At 41.4% G+C, this 18,672-nt stretch overlaps 1 protein-coding gene across 6 annotated transcripts in view; it reads right to left on the bottom strand.

Annotated features, from left to right (window-relative positions):
* The window catches only part of rbm33a (RNA binding motif protein 33a), a 90,587-nt gene extending 72,400 nt beyond the window's left edge, over nucleotides 1–18,187 (bottom strand). For all 6 annotated transcript variants that reach the window (XR_013966125.1, XM_080793438.1, XM_080793440.1 and 3 more), the window contains exons 1-5: nucleotides 18,028–18,187; nucleotides 12,793–12,871; nucleotides 9,059–9,107; nucleotides 6,361–6,434; nucleotides 4,545–4,860 (exon numbers count right to left, since the gene is read on the bottom strand). Coding sequence is in view for 5 of the 6 variants with exons in the window: in XM_080793438.1 (XP_080649564.1) it covers nucleotides 4,545–4,860; nucleotides 6,361–6,434; nucleotides 9,059–9,107; nucleotides 12,793–12,871; nucleotides 18,028–18,046 (537 nt within the window). In the remaining variant the exon portion in view is untranslated. The remainder of the gene's footprint in view (nucleotides 1–4,544; nucleotides 4,861–6,360; nucleotides 6,435–9,058; nucleotides 9,108–12,792; nucleotides 12,872–18,027) is intronic.
* Between the last annotated feature and the right edge of the window lie 485 nt (nucleotides 18,188–18,672).

The following is an 18,672-nucleotide window of genomic DNA, read 5'->3' as shown; positions in this document are numbered from 1 at the left end:
CACCCCGGTGGCTTCACTATTCAAGTTTATCAATTCAATATGTATTCACTTAATTTCCACCAGCATTAATCAATCCCTCGATAGCGTATTTCCAAGGTTTTATCGCGCGTAACACTTACATTGAAGAGCCAAATATCCTAACCTCATGTTACATTGACAAAATGCTGGGTGTGGCGTCTTGACCGGTTGTTGTTGTCTCGTGAAAAATCCCGACCGCGAGTATCACAGTGCCTGCTACAGGCCGTTGAAAAGCCTTGTCTTACCCAGAAACGGCGCAAGGAATGTCGTTTTTTAGACAGAGGGCTTTGAATGCAGTGGATGCGCACGCATCTTCAAAATGGCTGCGGCCACTGTCCCACTTTGAGTGTTATGCTAACGAACGGTAGCTAATGATTCGATCGGATCAAAGAATATACTGTAAATGAATTGCATTTTTATAGCGCTTTTTCAAGTGCTCAAAGCGCTTTACAATGGTTCATTCATTCATACATTGGGAGGTGAAGCGGCGAACAGTCGACGCCAGCGTCCTCACTTCCCACCCCCAATCCAACCCTTGATGCTGAGTGTCAAGCAGGGAGGCACTGGGTCCCATTATTTAGAGTCTTTGGTATGACCCGGCCGGGGATCGAACCCCGACCTCCCAGTCTCAGGGCGGACACTCTAACCACAAGGCCACTGAGCTGGTATAAAGCGCTGGAAAACGTAGGTTCCGGGTCTGGCAGGCTAGGGTACTAATTTAACCCTACGGTTTCGCCGGGTTTGGCTAAGACAAATACAAGAATAAGGATATCCAATGACATCCTATAGTATCGAAACCATTATCCCAGATTTAATAGCTTTGAATATTTACAGTCGAATATGTATCATCAGAAAACTCTGAGGGTAAAAAAAGACTGAGGGAAGTGTAAAACAAAGTGCATAAAATAATCTTGCAATAGTTGCAATATGGGACATAAGATATGGGTGTATGAGTCAATAGTACTGTTCATTCAAGGTTGCTACAATATGTTTCCAATATATATCCAATATATGCAGAAAAATGCCGGCTTGCGAAGGTTGGAAATGTCAATTTCTTTATGAGGAAAAAAACAACCAAACACTGGGAAAGGAAAACATTGAAATGTTATGGTTTGGGTTTTGGGAGGGCCACTGCGGTGCCCCAACAACCCCCCAACACACCACCCAATCGTGCATTACCATAACATTGGAAGCAAGGCTTCATTACCATTCCTGGCAGCATTTGAAATTCAATGAGATGTAAATGTTTGGCATGATATACAGAAATACATGAGCAGATAATAAATAAATAAAACACCCCTCTCTGGTTCAATGATGGTGAAACTATCATCGACTGACTCTTTCACAAATCACTTTCATTGGCTCGTCTCTTTATGTTCATGACTCTAAGTCACACATACACTCACTCACACATTCTGGGAGATGATGACAAGTCCATTTATGTTACTCCAAAACTAAAACTAAATAACCTGTCTCACCGTAATAGCTGATCTCCTTCCAAAACAAAAATCGTACAAATATTTCTGTACATCCTTGGTCTATGGCGACCAACAACTTGGACCCAATGAATACACATCATGGCCATCTCATATTGACAAATAAAACACTTTTTTTTGCAGAATACTGATAGTTAGACACAGCTATCCCTAAAGTAAAGATAGTCTCAAGGATTTCACCAGATGTATTGAACAGTGCTTCTGCGCTGCAAGACAATACTCGATTTAGGAAGCTGGCTGGAACACGGTGTTCTCTACCGAAGAAAAAACATCCTCTCTGAACTGATTCTCGAGCAATTTGGATAGTGCAGTCACCAAGATCACCATTTGAACTACTTGGTCAATTAACTGCCCATTCCTTGCATCCTTGACTAATGCACCACTGGGATATTTGACATGGTCAGGGCAGGAATTTCACGGCGGCCACAGCCGTTGTTGACCCTCTCTTTGGCCGTGTGCCCCTCGAAAAAGTATCTGCCCAGACGGCCGTTGTGTCCATGTGCCCTGACCGCCGCACACGGCAGTTCATTTGACCGTTTTTCCTCTGCGCAATTTTCCAGTCATTCCGATATAGTTGTGTATTGTAGTTGTGTTGCCATTTGCCAAGTGGTTTGATTATTTTGCGTTACTTTGCTTATAACTACCCCCGCTGGTCGTTGTCATCACACACACACACACACACACACACACACACACACACACACACACACACACACACACACAGAGTAAACAGAGGGCATTTAGCCCACACGATGCCTACTAGTGTAGCTATCCGGTCAGACTACAACTATCACTCAAAACAAAATAATGTTTTCTAACGTCGCGACCGTGTGGCGGTCCTACGTCACATGCATTAATGTTGGTCAGACATGGTTCCAGCTGATTTATGTTATGTTGGTCAGACATGGTTCCAGCTGATTTATTTTTGTCTAACACGAAACAGTGTGGCTGTCCATAAAAGGAGGAGAGATGATCTATCTATCTAGCCCACCAAAACAAACATCTCCGTCGCATATGGATAGAGTATTAGCGACAGAAAAATACCATGGATATAATTACACACATTGTTCCGTTCCCCTGTGCACAGCACAGATAACTTCAGGTAAGAACAAAAAACTGATCTGAACCTGCACTTTCACTTTTTGTTGACTTATCTCCAGCGTCCTCAGTCCTGCAGCCCACAATGCCATATGCCAGAGTCTAGCCTTAAACCTGATATGTTATTCAATATATTACTTTAGCACAAAATATAGGCTTTTCTAAACCAAGCCCTCATTCAAAAGTTATGTAGGCGGCTGTCATTCAAAAGAGGGCAAGATAGATGGAGTAAAGGTGGAATACAACAGCTCCATCCACATGCACTGAGTGAAGTCGCATGAAAGGAATACCAAGACAACAGTAGCCTACCGGTAATCATAAAGATGGACGGACAATGTGCCCACATTATCTTTACCACTTGAATTGAAAAATTAAGAGACTAGTAAGGGAGGCCCGGGCTGTCAATCTCGCCTCAGGGCCCGTGGAACAGGGTCCTAGGCCATTTCATTATGATTTTCATCTCTGGACTGGGACCCCAATAAATGTTGTATTATTTTACAATAGTAGTTACTTATATTTTGTTATTGGTTATTGATTATTTATTTAAGAAGCACTGTTATGAACCAATATATCAAAAAAAAAATCGCCTTGAATTTTTTTTATTTTTATCATCCTTAACCCTTAAGATAAAAATAATTACCGGGTACTTAAAATCATTGTTTTAATTGATGGCCTTCATGCCCTGGCACTCGGCATTTGTGCCCTCAAAAAGTTGACCACACTAAAGGCCAAGTGGCCTTGCCCCTAAAAGGATGAAATTCCAGGCCTGGATATGGTAATCAGTGAAACACGCTGCATCACTCGATAACACAAGTTCATGGCTAAATGAGGGTCGGCCTGTAGGTCAGATATGGTGTTTGGTGTTGCGCTCCATTAACCTGCCAGCCAACAACACATTAATGCAGGAAAAAATACCCTTCTCAGCAAACGAGATGGATGGACAGACTGCCTCAAGGGGATGCAGATGCTTAATCCTTTAAACTGTTCCACGTATTACCTCTGAATGAATACCACAGCAAACACAAATGTTAAGCCTAGGCAGTTTAGTGACCTTGTAAACATAGTAATACACACAAGAATACAAATGCATCTGCACCTGCAGACAATTTCCCCCCAAAATGCAAGATGAGAAGAGTAGTGTCATTGCCAAGTAAGAAGGTCAACATCTTATCTTTGTATGGTAAAAAAAACATACTAATACATCTTTGTCAGGTGCCAAACACCATCGCACCTTGGCAAATAGACCGTAACGGACATTTGCACATGGAACTGGCCTTATCTCTGATCCTGTTAGCGCAGGCTAAGAGGGAAGGGAAACGAATGAAAGGGAAACCTGCATCAATCATTAGGAAACTGTATGGGGTCGTCCTTAGGAAGGTCAATAATCTTTTCACCTATGTGAGACTTTATCAGATCCATTCTGAAGCCCCAGATAAAAGCCTCTCACATTAACCTCCGCCGAATGGCAGCGCATCTCCGCCACACAAAGCAGCCTCTTACTCCCACAAAGATACCGGGCCCAAGGTCACAATGGCCCGGGGATTTGGAGGCGACAGCGGAGCATTACCCCGGGCCAAACAAGCTGTCAACGGCAAAACTTTGTCAGCAAGATGGAGAAATTAACTGGCAGGAAGTGATAATGAATCTAATCCTGGTTTTGCCACTGCAACACCACCATGCGTCTCCCTGTGTCCCCCTGAATGGATTTCAATCCTCTACCATCCCGATGCCAAGGCAGGAAAAGTGACATTATCTCTAGTATACAATAGAGTTGGACTGAAAAGGGAGAGGGGGAAAGTGGAGGTGTGTGTGTGTGTGTGTGTGTGTGTGTGTGTGTGTGTGTGTGTGTGTGTGTGTGTGTGTGTGTGTGTGTGTGTGTGTGTTTTGTTTGTGATTGCTCGTGCATGTGAACGAGCGAGGATGAAGACTCACTTGAAATTCACTGTCCAAGGGTTCAGTGATTTGGATGTCTAGCACTTCATCCTGATAGGCGTCGTCTTGGGCCAGCCCTCCGCTGTAGTTCATTTGGTCTTGGTGCATCTCGCCGTCGACAGCCTGGCTGTATTCCTCGGTGTACTCCTCTTCCCCCGCCCCCTCTTGTGGGTAGCCCCCCTCCTGCACGTCCTCATAGCTGTCCTCCGCTCCCAGGTTGACGATGTCATCTCTGTAGTCGCCTTCTTGCAGGTTCGCTTGCTGCTCGTAGGATGTGGCCATGCTCATGCTGGCGTTGAAGCTCACATCCTGGCCACTGAAAAGATACAAAATAGCCGTTCAGATTCTCCACAAAAACAAACGGGTACAGTAGGTGAAACAAATAGGGTTGCGATTTCTAATTCTATATTTCTGAAACATAGGACTCACAAACAAGAGTGTGCAGTCTCTCAAAGAACAAACTTCAACTAAGTCTCAGGCTGAGTGTGCAACTTTTCCTTCCCCTAGGTCTGTTTTAATGCATTACATAAAGTATTAGGGCTGTCAAATAAATTGATTCTCGAATAATTGTCGACTTTGGGGGGAAATGAGCAATCGACTGCAAAAAGTATATATTCGATTAGTATGGTGTGGCTGCCGTTCAAGGTCTTATAAGGTCGATTCAAACAAAGCAGCCTGTGCTGAGACCCGCCGACAGTCTTTGGTACACCCTGTACAGTCTATGTTGTTAGGCATGGAGGTTTCCCAAAAAAAGAAAAGAAAATATTTTAAAATATGTTTAATTACTGGATTAAATTAAATTAAAGAAAGATGAATTCCCTCGTCCTGGCAAAGGCGGGTTGTGGAGAAAAGAACCAGTCCCAGTTCTTGGCTTGGGTTAACGCTGATCATGATGGCTGCTCTGTGGGCCATTGTCTGTCCGTTCCCTAGGCTTACACAACTATAGAAACACATCACTTCCGGCGTGGGTGGAAGTGACCCGCTTATTCTGCGGATTTCTCTGGCACTAGCACCACGCTCTGGCCTGGAGGCCTGGGCAGTATTATGTTAACCAACAAGATTTCCCTCCAAACAGCTGATTCAAGTTATGTAATATTAGTTATGTTCAAAAATAATAACAATATTTTTTTCTATATCTGCTATTTTGCGGTAAAGACAAGCTTGTGCACTCTGCCTTTGGCACTCAATAGTATTTTGTCGGAGCGCCCTGGGCGCCTCAAGCCAACGAGACAATAGTTTGACAACTTTTGGAGAGGACAGCGGCCATTTGATTGTCCCGACTGTGTCCGACAACCCGGTAATTTATGACCCACAACAACCATGATGACCCTCTCTGAACACAGCCCCTTATGGTAGACCTGAGGCCAGTTAATCACTTACCCTCTATATATCAGTAGTTCTCAACCTTTTTCATGCCAAGGACCCACCAAAGCCATCTGAAAATGCTTTGTGCCAGGGAACCCAAGATGATGAAGTAATAAAAAATGTTCAAACACTTTCAGGATTCTTTTTTTTTTTAAATGTTCAGAAATAGCAGATGTACAAGCTCAGAGTCTGGCACAAAGGAACATGCTGTGAGCTGGGACCCCCTGTAAGGAACCCACTTTGAGAACTACGGCTCTATACTTATAATAGTAAAACTGACCTTTTTTCTCCTTTTCTTTTTTGGACGAAATCCCTGCTCTGGCCATGAGTAAATTCAGAAAACTTTGTTTCCTTTTTCTAATGTCAGTCAGAAATTAAATACACAAAGATATGTCCAAGGTGCTGTCCACAATTAAAACAATTAAAATGTATCATGATTAACATAGCCTACCGTATATTTTTATCTTCATCATCACTTTGTAGAAGGTCGTCGTTGAGCTCTTCATCAGACACTTCGGAGGGATTCTTAAAGAAAACAAAATGGGTGTAAATATTTCCTCAGTGAAGATGTCTTTGGTAGATTTATTTTGTCATCTCATAATGCAAAGGTGATATGAAAATGAAAGAGAATAATGTATTGAAATTAGAATAGCCAAAGTAATAAAATAAAATTATAATGGAAAATGGTCCAGTGCCTTGGAAGGCAATGGCAGTCTGACGCAGATCCCAGTGCAGTATTTTGGCTAATAAGTTCTCCTTTCCCAGTAAACGGAAAGGCAGATGGCTCCCTATCTTCCTTGTTTACATTTCCTGCTAGGACACTCCATTCAGACATAATCATAACAATGTGTAGTTATACTTGCAATAATTTAGAATCCAGTAATAAGGAATATGAATTTAATTTTCATTAGAGGTGTCAATAACGCACTAGCATAAAAGTTTAGTTTTTATTTGATTAATTGAATTGTTTGAGACGGATAAAACAAACTTAACAAAGTGGTGTGTGTGTGTGTGTGTGTGTGTGTGTGTGCGTGTGCGTGTGCGTGTGTGTGCGTGTGCGTGTTAGGGCTTTAAGCAACTAGTGGACTATTCAACTAGTAAATCCACTAGTTGACCTTGCTGGTACTAGTTGGAGAAAAGCAAAAAAAAAAGCTAAATAAATAATGCTAGATTAGTCACCAATGTGTACAGTATTTAAATGTACAAATATTATTTTAAGTTTTTTTTTAAGTTTCTCTTTTTTACATAATAGGTAGTTAAACTAGTCGACTAGTAAACTAGGCAACTAGCAAATTAGTAAAAATCACTAGAAGTGAAAACCCTAGTGCAGGGGTGACCAGAAGGTAGATTGCGATCTACCAGTAGATCACAAAGGCTGTGCAGGTAGACCACAGGACATGTCCAGAAAGAATATTTAATTTAAAAAATATAAAAAACTAGTTTTGGAATCTGCCACTTGAGTTAAAGGTGACTTGATTGATTGACAATGCAAAATGTTGTTTTCAACAGTGTTGCTGTGCACAAATTAAATACAGAAACCCCCTAACTATTAGATTTCTCCCCCTCTATTTCCAGTGCATTTGTCCTATATGTATTGCCAGCGCCCCTATTCTAAAGCCCCCTCAGGTACATAATTTAAACTATTTTCGCCAATGGTGGGTAGATCTTGTTGAGCTGATCATTTTTTAAAGTATAGCTCTCACGTCATAAAAGTGTGGGCACCCTTGCCCTAGTGTGTGTGTGCGTGTGTGTGTGTGTGTGTGTGTGTGTGTGTGTACTAGGGAAGGGGGTCAGAGGATCTCCATTGACCCAGGAGAGGATGCTCTATTCCCATGTGGCGTAGGCAATCTGGCCAGGTCATGACAGTTCTTTTTTGTCCACAGCACTTCCTCCTGGTTCACATCAATAATTCCCCCTGTGGAGGAACCACCTGCCACCCACTCCCACTGTTCACTTCTATCACACAAATGTTTCCCCATCCCTTAGTGTACATGTCCCTGCTTCCAATGGTTTGCTTTATTCAATTCCTTCATTGGAGGAAATGCATCTGCCATGTGCTGGTAGCTGCTAAGTGCCTATTTTGTAGGGCTCAGATTGGATTTGGCAGTTCATTGTGACGTTTTGTGTTATATAATAGTCTCTTCTGGTAAAATTGGCTTGCATTTCCGTGCAGATTTAGACCATGTTAACATGAAGTGTTAAGTTACATGAAAATGTTTAAAGATAACTAGTGATGCACAATATGATCGGTAGCATATCGAAATCGGCAAAATAAATAACATATCACTATTGGATCGGTCTCAAAATAATCCAAATTATTTTCACAGATATTGGTGACACAATAATAATGTGCCTGCCGAGGCGCCCGCTGGCCAAGTGGTCCAGGCGCATGCCACATATAGGCTTTGGCCTGGCGTCGAGGGTTCAAGTCCCGTTCATGATGACAGATGACCTTTGCTGCATGTCTCTCCCCTTCTCTCTCTCCCTCTTTCCTGTCAATCTCCACTCGATACTATCAATAAAGGCAGAAAAGTCTAAAACAAATGTTTAAAAACATAATGTGACCGTCAATGGCTCCGTCGCATTTGTTTGGTGTATTTCTAATGTTTGAAGGCAGCATAATACTTATATCGGAATCGGTCACTCAGAATCGGTATCGGCAGATATGACCCTGCAAATAATCGGAGATCGGTCATCATTTCATCATCGTGCACACCTATCAATAACTGGAATGAATGTAATTGACTGTGTTGATATAAGCGTTTCATTGTAGTAAAGTTCTGTAAACCAACATGCATTAAAATGACACCACTACCGCAACAAGTACGTTCAGTACTGTATGTTAAGAGTTGAGTATTGTCAGTACCGGGCCAAGAATGAGGGCGTCTATCCCCTTTCAATGTGCTAGCATTTTCATTGAAAAGAAAATGCCATCCTTTGCCATTGTGATCGAAAATACATTTGATTTGGGACAATGGTGACATTTTGTATTCGTTTCCTCACCTGATTAAACAACTGACATGGCAAAAAAAAATAACCACCATCTGCTGAGGGGTCTCTGACTGATTATTCAAATAATTTACTTTCAGGTGGCAGACCTAAAATTATATTTAGTGAGGATTTTAGGGATGGATTTAATATCTTCTTACCTTTTTAACCGACAGCCAGTCCTCCTGCAGCAAATCGTCTTCTAGGTCGCTTGAAGAACAGAAAAGATAACGCATTAAAAACGCATTCATTTCATAATATTAAATGTATCATGCGCATGTGACGAGAGGGTGTCATTCCTCCTCATATGTCCTTGTCAATTAGAGCAGAAAGATCCTCACCAAATAGCTCCCCTCGAGGACTAGTTCTGAAGAAAAGAAGTTCTGAAGAGCCTGCGTTGCTAACCATCACCATATTAAATAAAACCCTTTTAATACAAGCCATTTGGTGTGCTGCTGATCTTTCTGCATTAATAGATCTACAATGTATTTTTTGATCCAGTAGATACTAGCTACTGTACCTGACATGGCATGCCTTTTGTTCCAACTATGATATCATCATCATATTATAGAATAAAGACACCATTTCAGATAAAAGTACAACTTGTGAGTCGTGACTATGACACGAGCTCCTTCATAAGTGTGTGTATGAGGATGGTTTGGTTGGTCTGTTAATGTACTTCTGACATGAGCTCATGTAATGTAAAATTACTATCCTACAACCTACAAATATTCATTTGAATTCATCTCAAGTTTTGTGACGCAGAACTCATCGACGCATGAATTTTGAAATTCCACTGGCCCGTTCTCCACCGGCTGAGTTCAAGTAGTTTTCAGCAGACAGGCAGGTTGTGATTTTTCAAAGACGCTGCCATTTAAGGGTCCGATAGTGTGCCAGTTTGTAACCCAGAAGTGACCCAAGGGGGTCACTTCTGTGTGGCCCAATAATCATAAAAAGTATGTTTGTGACAAGGCTTGCTAAAAGTTCTTCTGCAAAAGTTTTGTTGTCGTCGGCTAAACATTTTCGATGACGTCCCACTGTTGTGCAACATCGAGGATTGCGCAACAGGCTGTAGAGTGACGCGATCGGTTTTCATATCAATAAACTTCGTCTTTTGGATAAAACTTCGTCCTGGGCGCTGGGTGTTAGAAAGGACGTTAGGGTGTTAGAAAGGACGGTGAACTTCGTCCTGGGCGATTGGGGTGTTAATTAGAGTGAATACAGTTCTACAGCTTATAGAACTGAAGTAAAGTTAAAACTCTCATTCAGAGAGTACTACAGACACCTATGCCATCATACAGTACATGCGGGGGTTGCATTTCCTTTGTTTCCATCATAGTGTCTTTCACGCCTCAGAGATCATCAAACAAAGACTAGTCACACTCAGACTGGGACCAGAAGGAAAACAACTAGCATAAACACAACAGTTTTTATACATCTTTCTTTGAGATTTACAAAAATCCGATCTTGTCTCCCCTATTCCGATTCAGAGGTTACGGTAACTTCTGGGTTGGCCTAGAAAAAGACAAAATGTTTGTAGCGCTTTATAGCAGCAAGCAAAGAAATAATATAATAATACAATACATTTGAGGGAACCACGCAGCTGTACTCAACTAAAATTTCTCTAGTTAGAATTTAAAATAAATTGATATTCATACAAGTGATGACATGGGATGGATGGCTTCAGTTTCAGTAGACTGTGATGCAAGAATTCAACATAATTTCACTTTTATATTTTAAGTTATATGTTAAAACAGAGCTTTTAAATGGATTATTCATAGCGGAATTGTATAGCATCACGCTACTATCCTAGTACTGAATGAGGAAAATGAACTCTCCAAACCTGTTTCTGTTACTTGGTGTACCAATACTACATCTGTAATAAGTCTAGCAGTTCCTTTCTAATGCACACTGATCCTAAGTTAAAGCACCCAGGAAACACTACCTTCAGTCTAGTGAAACTTACAACATAATTATGATAAAGACATAATACATTGTAAACCTATAGGGTAGCTGTGCTTTCACATTGTATCAACTGAATATAATTTGAAGTCCCTAGCTGCTGTGAGCACTACTTGCCAAGTCAAACACTTGTCAAATACAGCTAAATATTTGGCTCTGGCTGGTGATAAAACCAAGCATTGTAGGTCTTGCTTTAGTCTAGCAATATAGCTGGAAGGGTAAAACCCTTATAGTTCCTTCTGATTCGTGAGATATAGCCTTAAGCCATAACCGTCTGTCAATCCTAAGAGGATGTTTGCTTGTGAATAGATAGACCCACATTTTCTTTTTCATAGGGTATCCATTTCGATTTAACAGTAACAAAACGTTTTAGTTTCCATGTACTTTATCAGAATACAGCCCGTGACTTGAGTCATGTCATGAGTAGGGAGGAATGCACCCAAATTATTTTTTTTGGCTGAAACCGAAAATAAGTAAACACTTTGCCAACTACCGAATACATTTTTATTGCAAATCATTTGCACCATTGTGTGTTAACTAATCTGGTCCGCCGACAAACATGCCTTTCTTTCTCTTTCTTTCTTTCTGTTGGTGCCAACAGTTGGTAGCAGCAGTGAGTTCCTCCACCAGCTCCCATCTGGTCTCTCTCGTGCAGAGACGATGTACTCCGAACAAAATCTGATCGGACCGATATGCGGCCGCTAGAGGCGGGATCAATGTATCCTGGAGACGTATTGAAGCGCTGCCACAGCGCAAATGTAAACACAAGCTAACAAGAATACAACTCAAAATTATTATGGATATATCATTTTTGTCCCGCTGCTTCTGGTTCATCGTTTCTGCTTGAGAGACCAGATCAAGGTAGGAGGGAACTTGTGAACTCAACACTGCCGCAATCAGGTTAGCGACAACATGCCTTTTGAGAAATCTGATTTATGCACTGAAGTGAGCATACGCAATATGGCCAATACACTAATGACATACACTATGTTACTAGATTTACATTGCAATTATTTTATGAATGAGAAATTCAAATTATATATTAACCCATTCTGGGCGGGAACCCCTTTTGGTGTTTTACCCCTTCAGGCCACTACATTATAAATCCTGGCCGCAGGTTATTGGTCAAATCCCCAGTTAAAAGTATCATGCGTTTTTAAGGCTAATTTCACCACAACTGTCTTAACAATGCAACAAATTAATGTTATATAACTGGCTTTAGCTCCTGTAACCTACCTGCAGGGCAAACATGGGGGATTGACATTGTCCATATAGAACGCATTTTAATATATATTTCAGCAGAACATCTTTGACAAACAGCAATTTGTGTCTTTCTCTGAAATGTTGAAACATGTCAACAGACTGCAAACTGGTGATTCACTCAGTCGGCACAAAACTGAAAATTCATTTTTCTTTAGATGAAAAATTTCAACAATGTGTGTAGTGGAATACAGACTAGAACACACTTAACCCATTTTGACCCGAGATCAGATTCTAAAAATGTCTTCTACATCCTGATAATTTTCTGAAAAAGCTGTTTTTATGTTAGACCGACAAGCTCGTAGTGTGCCTAGATCTGCTATTTTTCAATATTTTTCAAATTTTTTGGCCTAGAGCAAAAAAGAATGTATAATATATATGCACATTGAATTTTCCATTCAATTACTTACCAAGATATTGAAAGGCTGAAGTCTACTGGCTAACCAATGCGAATCAATCTGTTTGAAACCTATTGAGAGTGCAACGTTTTCCCCCCAAAAATGCATAACACGGTCTAAAATGGCTTATTTTTCTGGTAAGATAGAAGCTTTTACTGTGTAAGGTCTTTGTGGATGCAGTTAGTCATGTGCTACATGCTAGAAATCACCACAGCAGTTTTTTGTGAACATCACTACTATTTACTATACTATTTATCTCCCCGTGCAATGAATACCTGTCTAAATCGTCATCTGTTCCTCTTCTCCTACGTGACCGTTCTGCTCCTGGCTTGTCATATTCGTCGAAGCCTTCATCTGCAAGAGAAAACACCATAATGTTTACATTGTCTGATTAGTGTAAATGATTAGCAAATACACCGGTCATTATTCCAGACAGACCAAAATGGGACATCTTGTGTGTGTGTGTGTGTGTGTGACTGTGCCATGATCTGATCAGCATAGTATTTTGTGCATGCTGCCAGTAGGCCAAGGAACTCACCCCACAAAAATATTTTTGAGTGTTGCAACCACTCCTATAGACAGCAATGTGTGTCTGTGTGTGAGCACGAGAATAGCGGTTGGTTGGTTTTCACCACAAATCGTCACTGTTGCGCACGCGCGCGCGCGCACACACACACACACACACACACACACACACACACACACACACACACACACACACACACACACACTTTCGGGTGTGACAGTACAGTACAGTTCAGGGACCCCCTGGGGACCCCCACACGGTAACTGTCATCTCTCAACCGTTTCGGACGCGGGGCGGCTTGAAGGAACGGGGCCGGCACCATGGGCGTGTTCCTGTGGGTCTGGATGTTCCGGGGACCCCCAGGAAACCCCACATGGATTTGCACCACTCACTTCACATGGGTGTACACTGTACAACTACATACATTTTGTGAATTAATTATCTCAGACCCACTGTCCCTCCAGAGTATGGGAAGCTGGTCCGTAATGCTATGGAGTAGGGCTGCACAATTGTTAACAACAGTAACATCCCATCACTGAGAGAGAAAGTCTGTTCCCAAAATAGCATTTCTGCCTGGAAGAGAAAATTGCTGTGACATCACATCACTGGGAGAGAAAATTGATGTTTAAGGCTTTCCACAACTGTGTAAAACTGTTTTACTCCCAATTAAGATTAACAAGTTAGATAAGATATCTTTATTTGTCACTGTCTGAGACATACAACGAAACTTTGTTTAGTGCATCCATCCATACAACCAAACAGTATCAACATAAGAAAAAATAAACACTGATGGAGCAACACCATGTGATAAACTGTTAGTCCGTCATTCATCTCAGTCCATTAATATATATATATATAAATAAGGGTGGACCACAGCGAATCATATCATATATATTGCGCTTGCATCATAAATAAATAGAGAACAAAGTTCATGTGCAGCTTCAATGTTGAAATCCCAAGGGGTCACAATATTACACTTCCCAATGACAATAGAGAGAACAACGTCTGGTTCTGCACGCATAGCGTGTCAACTCAGGTGGCACTGAAAAACACTGAAATTCACTGGCGGTTTCTCTCACCCATTGATTTGCTTAGGCTACTATGTGGGTTAAATAAAAATAATGTGCTTGTTACTGCCTGGCTGTCAAGAATAGTCCAAAATAACCACATAAAAAAGCCAAAAGACTCACAAAACCACAAAAATTTCACTACACGTGCATGTGCAAGGGGGGGCATCATCTGTTCCTCTTATTTTTCCACATTTAAAAACGCTAGTTTGCTTCTATCGTCTGAAACACTAGTGCGCCTGCTCTATTGACACCAACGCTGGTGTCAATTCCGGAAGTAGAGCGTACTTCTGTGGCTTCATGCGCTGGCTGGGGTTGTTTGTCTTCTATTTTTTATCTCTATGGATCCCATCCCTAATTGAATGGTCCTCAGAAGCTGTTTTGCTAGCAGAGTGGCTGAAGTGTCATGTCTTCAACTTGCCGATAATGTATTGCTGCTCTCCCAACTGCTGATGCCATTGTTGATCACAAGCTGCAGTGTATGCTGCTGAGGTCTGATATCTCTGGAAAACCCATGCCTTTGTCCAACACGTTAAGAAATGTCGCTGATCATGTACTCCTCAGTATGTGAGCCAGAAATGACCGTGACATTTAACAATACCTCTTTCCTTTCCCAGTCATTGTCTTACTTTAGAAAATGACACGTGAGACTCATTAATGATTCTGTTTCACCAGACCAACATTTGGTGATGAAAGAGAAATGGTGGCCACGGGCCAACAATCTCTGGTGCAGTCAGTGCTTAGATAATAATAATAATCTTTGTGATAGGGCTGTTCGATTTTGCCAAAAAATAAAATCTCAATTTTCATGAAGGCAAAAGTTTCTGAACGTTTCACATCCTGCATATTTCCGCGTGCTGAAAATAGCCAATCTACAAGCTCACATGTTGCGGAGGTGACGCGTTGTGAGCTTTGCAGATCGGCTATTTTCAGCATTCAATGATGCAACACGTCGTACGACGAAGCATAAGTCACCGAGGTGGATATAGCTATGCTGGATAGTCTGATCTCTGCTGCGAGGTGGTGGAAAATAATACAAGTATACGGTATCGGTATGATTTAAGGCTCATACATAGTCTGGATTTTCGGTGGTTAGGCGACCACCGAAGTTGACTGAACTACAACATGACGTCACAAGCCGCGGTGAAGAGCAAACCACCGCCACGGCTCCAGCCCTTCTCTGTTTTTACTCACCACCGCTCAACGTCATTTCAGCTCCGGTGGTCAGCTCACCACCGGAGCGGTGGTCACCTCACGAGTCACCACCGAAAATCCAGACTATGAATAGGCCTTAAGAGAACTGCCTGTAACTTGTATGTTCTATTTTTGTAGAAGAGGCAAACTAATTGTTTATGCCGTTTGTTTTGATGGAATAATTGATTGAACACATTGTACGCCGTAATATGATTTGATTTGGATGTGTTCTAAATAAAGTGTTTGTGTTGATTATTGTGTCATTTATTTGTATGTGTAAACGTGAAACATTATTGTACTGTAAAAAGGTCTCTTTTCCCTTCTCCTTTATCCTTTTTAGTATAATAGACTAGTATTAGTTTTAATACTATAATTAGATTAATACACGATAATCAACACTAACACTTGATTTAGAAGTACACACCCAAATCAAATCATAGTACATCGTACACGTGTGTTCAATCAATTATTCAATCAAAGCAAACGGCATCAACAATATTAGTTAGGGCAGTGTCGGTAGGCCAATCAGAGGCAGGCGGGGCGTTACCATGTCTATGCTCAGACGGCCGCACACTAGATATACACATCGGTAGAGGACGCAGTGGAGTAACTAAAAGTTTTAAAAATTCAGTGGAAAAACAATCCCTTTCTGGCCAAAAAGTGCGTTTGGTGTGGTGGGGGGCTCAGAGTGCGTCCACTAAGGAAAGTAGGCTTTCTAATTACACAAACCGCCTTTGTATTGGTGAGTAGTAGGTAAAAAGTTTTGTATATTTCCGCTACAGAGAAGTCTGCATTTCATGCGAGGGCTAGAAGCAAGTGTGGCAGAGCCTTATATGCAACGGCAGCATTAGGGCTATGGACCAGAGCTAGGTTATGTCATAATAGACTAATTAAAAAAAGAATGAAATGGAGATTACCACTCATTTTCAACATTAAACTACATCATTTATACAACTTAGAGCGAATTGTATAGCAGATTGTGAAGTTCACATACCAGCTCTGAATGAAAGTGTGGTGATAAACCTGTACATGATAAAACTGGAAGTTCAAAATGTGATGGAACCTACTCTGGTTCCTCAATGTTGGATTCAGTCTACTCTAGATGTGATCAGTGGCGGTCAGAGCCTCGCTGCTAGATCTGGATCTTACCTCCAGCAGAAACAGCAGCTTGAACATTAACTTAAGTTGTGTACAAGTACTATGTCTTAAATAGAAACTTAAACTTAAACTTATGCCATTATAAACTAAGATTTACTCGCAAACCAAGTATATTATTTTGCACTAACCCTGCGTTAGTGCAAAAGCCTCAATCTGGAACTTCCTTTCCCTCAATAATAGTTGCAGTTCCATCCTTAGAGCCCCCGTCCACCACTAATGGTGTTAATAAAAAAGAACCTCAAAACGACAGATCAGAAAGGACCCAGCCCTTGCTTAAGTCACAAGAAGAATACAATTTGTGGAAAGACAACCAGAGCCCTATATTGGCGTTACTGTGTTGATTGAGTCAATGATTTATATCTTTATTGATCATGAAATAAAAGTCACACTCATGTGAAGTGAGGGGTGCTCTTATCATCATACATCATCACATTCCGGCATCCTCAATTTTCTGTCCTCACCGTTTAAGCCCTCATCCAATCAAATCATCACTATGGGGTACACACAGACACACAAAGCAGGGCATAGGAGGGGCCATCCCCCCTCAAAAACATGAGTCATGTCCATTTTTTACAGTCTATGGTCATGTCACATGTAAGATTCATCTGAAATCTGACTCACCAGGCAGTCACCACCATAATAATCAAAAGGACAAGGCAAAAAAGCTTACAGCTTGTTTTTCCTTAGTATGAGGTGTGTATGATGTCATGTAATGTGGTGCTATTGGGGTACATGAATGTATATCGTTCATGATGTGTACAAGACTAAGTCTGAGTGAATGCATAGGTGAACCTGCCACTTAAAGTGTATGTGGGGAGGGGTACATACAATATCGATTCGATACAAGATACACAAACAGCTATAATTGGCACATACATGATGGCGCAATGGCAGGTGTAGCATTTTCGGCTGCTAAGTTACAATTGACCCATACAACTGAACTGATTAGAACAGCGGCTATAACAATTTCATAGCCTTCTGTTCCACCAGGTCAAATTGGTATCCATTATTTTGGATTCTACATGATTAGATGCCGTAGGCTTAATAGGGAAATACATTGTAGAAAGGGGCCGGTTAATTATTCCGTCACTTTTGCTATGGAAGGCTTGGAAGCTTATGTTTAGCTTCCTGGCTCTTATGCACAATTATTTGTGAGTTATGAACCATCTCTCCATAATTCGTCGCACAAGCCTTTGATCGCAACACAAAATGACGACATTTTCAAGTGTCAACTGTCGGCGCGAGTATTAGCTATGATGAAGCTAGTTGTTGCTGCTAACATCACAGCCAACACCATCACAGACAAAACAAAACAACCTAACATCCAACGGTACTTGGTCCAATTAACAGCCGTTACAGCGATCACACCATAGCAGCACAATGATACATCCACGGTGCTTTGGTTCAAAATTAACATTTGTTGATAGCATTTAGCTAGTTAGCACTGCGTGGCCTAGAGAGCCGTCGTTTCCTGCGGTTATTGTTCATCACAAGCTACGTAGCCTTTAGCTGGCGAGGCTAGCGAGCTTCATCAACAATAACACACCAATAGTCAGTGTACCTACCCTGAGAATTGGCCGCCATGGTGCAAGAAGACGCGTCACACAGTGAGTCTGATTATAAAACGTGGAAATACATTGACGTGTTTGATTATTTTTAGCCTTCAGAATGAAACAGACGGTGAAGCTAACAGGTTTTCCACTGCAGTGCTACCATGTTATCCAATATCCCCCACGACCACTACAGTGCAGCAGCACAAACATGGCAGGACTGTGATGGTGCATTGTGGGTGGGAAAACTGAACTCGGTCCCCGAATCCCGAATCTGACCCCAGGTCAGTTTGATGATAATCTCAACGGATTCTTCTGACCAGGGCACCTGCTGTTTACCTTCCTTCTGTGAGAAAAATATTGGTTATCTGGTGTTCAGTACAATGTTACATAATTTACATGACATGTAGCCGTCGCATTACCAGCAAGAAAGACTATTTTTTATCGAGCCTTACTTTTATGTCAAAATGGATAATTACTAGCCGCAATTTGCAACTCTAGATTTTTTTTTACAACAGGTGCAAATTGCGGCTATAGATAATTACTAGCCAGGGCTAGATAATTACAGAACGACACCACGACATTTAAAATTCAAGATCTTCTTGGTGAAACAGGTGAATTGATATCATGTGTTTACATTGGTGATTTATTTAAGGGTAG

The sequence above is a fragment of the Protomyctophum bolini genome (genome assembly GCF_963924005.1).
Source record: "Protomyctophum bolini genome assembly, chromosome: 21".
Classification (NCBI taxonomy): Eukaryota; Metazoa; Chordata; class Actinopteri; order Myctophiformes; family Myctophidae; genus Protomyctophum; species Protomyctophum bolini.
Note: the sequence above shows the minus strand (reverse complement) of the source record. Positions and strands in the feature narration are given on the sequence as shown.